At 47.4% G+C, this 5000-nt stretch overlaps 1 protein-coding gene across 1 annotated transcript in view; it reads right to left on the bottom strand.

Moving 5' to 3' along the window:
• tiam1a (TIAM Rac1 associated GEF 1a) overlaps positions 1-5000 on the bottom strand; it is a 264051-nt gene that overhangs the window by 30470 nt on the left and 228581 nt on the right. The window contains 3 exon segments of the mRNA XM_065004978.1: positions 29-154; positions 441-509; positions 1875-2090. Of these exon segments, the coding sequence (XP_064861050.1) occupies positions 29-154; positions 441-509; positions 1875-2090 (411 nt within the window).

The following is a 5000-nucleotide window of genomic DNA, read 5'->3' as shown; positions in this document are numbered from 1 at the left end:
ACTACTGTTGACCAGGATGTGATTGTACCTTAAACTGTTCTACTCTCTCCAGCTTGTCCAGGTTGGCTACCAGTCTGGTCCCATCTTCTAGAGTCTTCAGGAACTCAACCTGGAACTGTAGCATCTCTCCTAGGTTACCGAACAGGACATCGAGCTGGAGGAGGTAGCATAGCAACGGTAACCATTCTTTCTTTGCAATTATTATTAAAAGATATTGTGATGTAAACATATCACATGAAGTATGATCACTATTTAGAGATCTTTATTCCAAAACTGGGATAGAAAAATAAAAAAAAACACTTCCTAAAAAGATCCTGAACTCGTCCAATAAGTTGAATACATTTTGCTACGTTGTGCCCTAATGAATACACCCCGTTTGAACCACAGTTATGATGACCCAGTAGCATGCAGGGTGTCTATGAGATGACCTTTGATCCTACCTCATCCTGGGTGAGGAATCTTTCCTTCTGCAGAGGAGTTAGGTAACGCTCTATCAGACAGCCCAGGTCCTGCAGGAGAGAGGAGACAGGGTTTAGGGTGTGTGACAGTGTGTGTGTGTGTGCGCATTCACAATGCAAACATAATTAGGTCATCTGTTGTGAGTTTGGGTTTGGGTGCATTCATGTGTTAATATCTGAGAGGGTGGTGTGTTTTGAATGTTGTGTGATGTGACTGTTGTGTTGTGTGATGTGACTGTTGTGACTCCACCACCATCACCACCACCACTACCACCACCACCATCATCACCACCACCACTACCATCACCACTACCACCACCACTACCACTACCACCACCATCACCACCACCACTACCACCACTACCATCACCACTACCACCACCATCACCACTACCATCACCATCACCACTACCATCACCATCACCACTACCACCACCATCACCACTACCACTACCACCACCACCACCATCACCACCATCACCACCACCACCACCAACACTACCACCATCACCACTACCAACACTACCACCACCATCACCACTACCAACACCATCACCACCACCACCAACACTACCACCACCACCACCACCAACACCACCACCACCATCACCACCACTACCAACACCACCACCACCATCACCACCACTACCACCACCATCACCACTACCAACACCATCACCACCACCACCACCACTACCAACACTACCACCACCACCACCACCACCACTACCAACACCACCACCACCATCACCACCACCACCACCACCATCACCACCACCACCACCACCATCACCACTACCAACACCAACACCACTACCAACACCACCACCACTACCACCACCACCACCACCACTACCACTACCACCACTACTACCACCACTACTACCAACACCACCATCACCACCACTACCACCACTACTACCACCACTACTACCAACACCACCACTACCACCACCACCACTACCACCACCACCACCACTACCATCACCACTACCACCCCCTCCACCATCACCACTACCACCACCACCACCACTACCACCCCTCCACCACCACCATCACCACTACCACCACCATCACCACTACCACCACTACTACCACCACTACCACCCCCTCCACCATCACCACTACCATCACCACTACCACCCCCTCCACCATCACCACTACCATCACCACTACCACCCCTCCACCACCACCACTACCATCACCACTACCACCCCTCCACCATCACCACTACCACCACCACCACCACTACCACCCCCTCCACCACCACCATCACCACTACCACCACCATCACCACTACCACCACTACTACCACCACTACTACCAACACCACCATCACCACCACTACCACCACCACCACCACTACCACCCCCTCCACCATCACCACTACCACCTCTACCATCACTCTCTACTAACCTTGACGTAGGTCCTCTCAGTCTCCACCAGTTCACTGATGACTTTACGTAGTTTGTCGGCGTGTGACAGCTGTCTCTGGATGGCAATGCCCGCCGCCACTGGCATCGCTTGGCTGGGAGAGAGGGAGGAAGAGCAGGACGAGGAAGACTGAGGGGAAGCATGGGAAGGATTCATCTCATGGAGACTCCGGCAGTATGCAGTCACCTGCTCAGTACTCTGTGGATGGAGAGAGATATAGAGAGAGATAGAGAGAGAGATAAAGAGAGAGATAAAGAGAGAGATAGAGAGATAAAGAGAGAGATAGAGAGAGATAGAGAGAGAGATAAAGAGAGAGATAAAGAGAGAGATAGAGATATATAGAGAGAGATAGAGAGAGAGATAAAGAGAGATAAAGAGAGATAGAGAGATAGAGAGATAGATAGAGAGAGATAGATAGAGAGAGAGAGATAAAGAGAGAGATAGAGAGAGATAAAGAGAGAGATAGAGAGAGATAAAGAGATAGATAGAGAGAGACAGACCATATTAGAGACATATTTGTTTCCCCCACAGATCACACAGACCCACAAAGAATTTGAAAACAAATCAAACATTGATAAACTCCCATATCTTTTATGTGAAATACCAGCGCGTGCAATCACAGCAGCAATATTTGTGACCAGTTGCCATGAGAACAGGGCAACCGGTGGAACACAAACATTGTAAATACCCCCATCAATATGACCTGTTTATCTTCCCCTTCTATTCGTACGACAACTATTTGCACATTGTTAAAACATAGCCGATAGTACAACACTAGGATGTGATGTTTACTGTTCATGTTTCCATGGGTTTTTCTTTCTTCTCACTAATGTTTATTATTAGTATTGCTTTGGCAATGTAAATGCCAATAATAAAAACAACTTTGAATTGAGAGAGAGAGACAGACAGAGAGACGGAGAGAGAGAGAGAGACAGACGGAGAGAGAGAGAGAGAGGGAGAGAGACGGAGAGCGAGGGAGAGAGACAGAGAGACGGAGAGAGATACAGACAGAGAGACGGAGAGAGAGATACAGACAGAGAGACGGAGAGAGAGAGAGAGACAGACGGAGAGAGAGAGAGAGAGGGAGAGAGACGGAGAGCGAGGGAGAGAGACAGAGAGACGGAGAGAGATACAGACAGAGAGACGGAGAGAGAGAGAGAGAGACAGACAGAGAGACGGAGAGAGAGAGAGAGACAGACGGAGAGAGAGAGAGAGAGGGAGAGAGACGGAGAGCGAGGGAGAGAGACAGAGAGACGGAGAGAGATACAGACAGAGAGACGGAGAGAGAGATACAGACAGAGAGACGGAGAGAGAGAGAGATACAGACAGAGAGACGGAGAGAGATACAGACAGAGAGACGGAGAGAGATACAGACAGAGAGACGGAGAGAGAGAGAGAGATACAGACAGAGAGACGGAGAGAGAGAGAGAGACGGAGAGAGAGAGAGAGATACAGACAGAGAGACGGAGAGAGAGACAGACAGAGAGACGGAGAGAGATACAGACAGAGAGACGGAGAGAGAGATACAGACAGAGAGACGGAGAGAGAGAGAGATACAGACAGAGAGACGGAGAGAGATACAGACAGAGAGACTGAGAGAGAGAGAGAGAGACAGACAGAGAGACGGAGAGAGAGAGAGAGATACAGACAGAGAGACGGAGAGAGAGAGAGAGAGACAGACAGAGAGACGGAGAGAGAGAGAGAGAGACAGACAGAGAGGCGGAGAGAGAGAGAGAGAGACAGACAGAGAGACGGAGAGAGAGAGACAGACAGAGAGACGGAGAGAGAGAGAGATACAGACAGAGAGACGGAGAGAGAGAGAGAGAGACAGACAGAGAGAGAGAGAGAGACAGAGAGACGGAGAGAGATACAGACAGAGAGACGGAGAGAGAGACGGAGAGAGACAGAGAGACGGAGAGAGATACAGACAGAGAGACGGAGAGAGAGAGAGAGATACAGACAGAGAGATGGAGAGAGATACAGACAGAGAGACGGAGAGAGAGAGAGAGAGATACAGACAGAGAGACGGAGAGAGAGAGAGACGGAGAGAGAGAGAGAGAGACAGACAGAGAGACGGAGAGAGAGAGAGAGAGAGAGACAGACAGAGAGACGGAGAGAGAGAGAGAGAGAGAGAGAGAGACAGACAGAGAGACGGAGAGAGAGAGAGAGAGAGAGAGACAGACAGAGAGAGAGAGAGAGAGAGAGAGACAGACAGACAGAGAGACGGAGAGAGAGAGAGAGAGAGAGAGACAGAGAGACGGAGAGAGATACAGACAGAGAGACGGAGAGAGAGACGGAGAGAGAGAGTCAGCCCACTGACACCCCTATCAGACCACAGCAAAATCACAGTCTACTTAAACAAAGCAATACTCAATCATGAGGCATCAAAGCCAAAGGAACTGAGTAACATTAAGAAATGCTATAGATGGAAGGAATCCAGTTTGGAAACCTACCAAAAAACAATTAGGCAACAACAAATTCAATCCCTTTTAGACAATTTCCTGGGTAAAACGTTCCACTGTAATAGTGAAGGTGTAAACCTGGCAGTAGAAAATCTTAACAGTATATTTGACCTCTCAGCTTCCCTATCAAATCTAAAAATCTCAAATAGAAAACCGAAGAAAATTAACAATAATGACAAATGGTTTGATGAAGAATGCAAAAATCTAAGAAAGAAATTGAGAAACCTGTCCAACCAAAAACATAGAGACCCGGAAAACCTGAGTCTACGCCTTCACTATGGTGAATCACTAAAACAATACAGAAATACACTACGGAAAAAGAAGGAACAGCATGTCAGAAATCAGCTCAATGCAATTGAAGAATCCATAGACTCTAACCACTTCTGGGAAAATTGGAAAACACTAAACAAACAACAACATGAAGAATTATCTATCCAAAATGGAGATGTGTGGGTAAACCACTTCTCCAATCTTTTTGGCTCTATAACAAAGAACAAACAGCAAAACATATGCATGATCAAATACAGATCTTAGAATCAACTATTAAAGACTACCAGAACCCACTGGATTCTCCAATTACATTGAATGAGTTACAGGACAAAATAAAAACCCTTCAACCCAAAAAGGCCTGTGGTGTCGATGGTAT

Source organism: Oncorhynchus nerka, linkage group LG19 (assembly GCF_034236695.1).
Source record: "Oncorhynchus nerka isolate Pitt River linkage group LG19, Oner_Uvic_2.0, whole genome shotgun sequence".
NCBI classification, from domain to species: domain Eukaryota; kingdom Metazoa; phylum Chordata; class Actinopteri; order Salmoniformes; family Salmonidae; genus Oncorhynchus; species Oncorhynchus nerka.
This window is presented reverse-complemented; position numbering and strand designations above follow the sequence as displayed.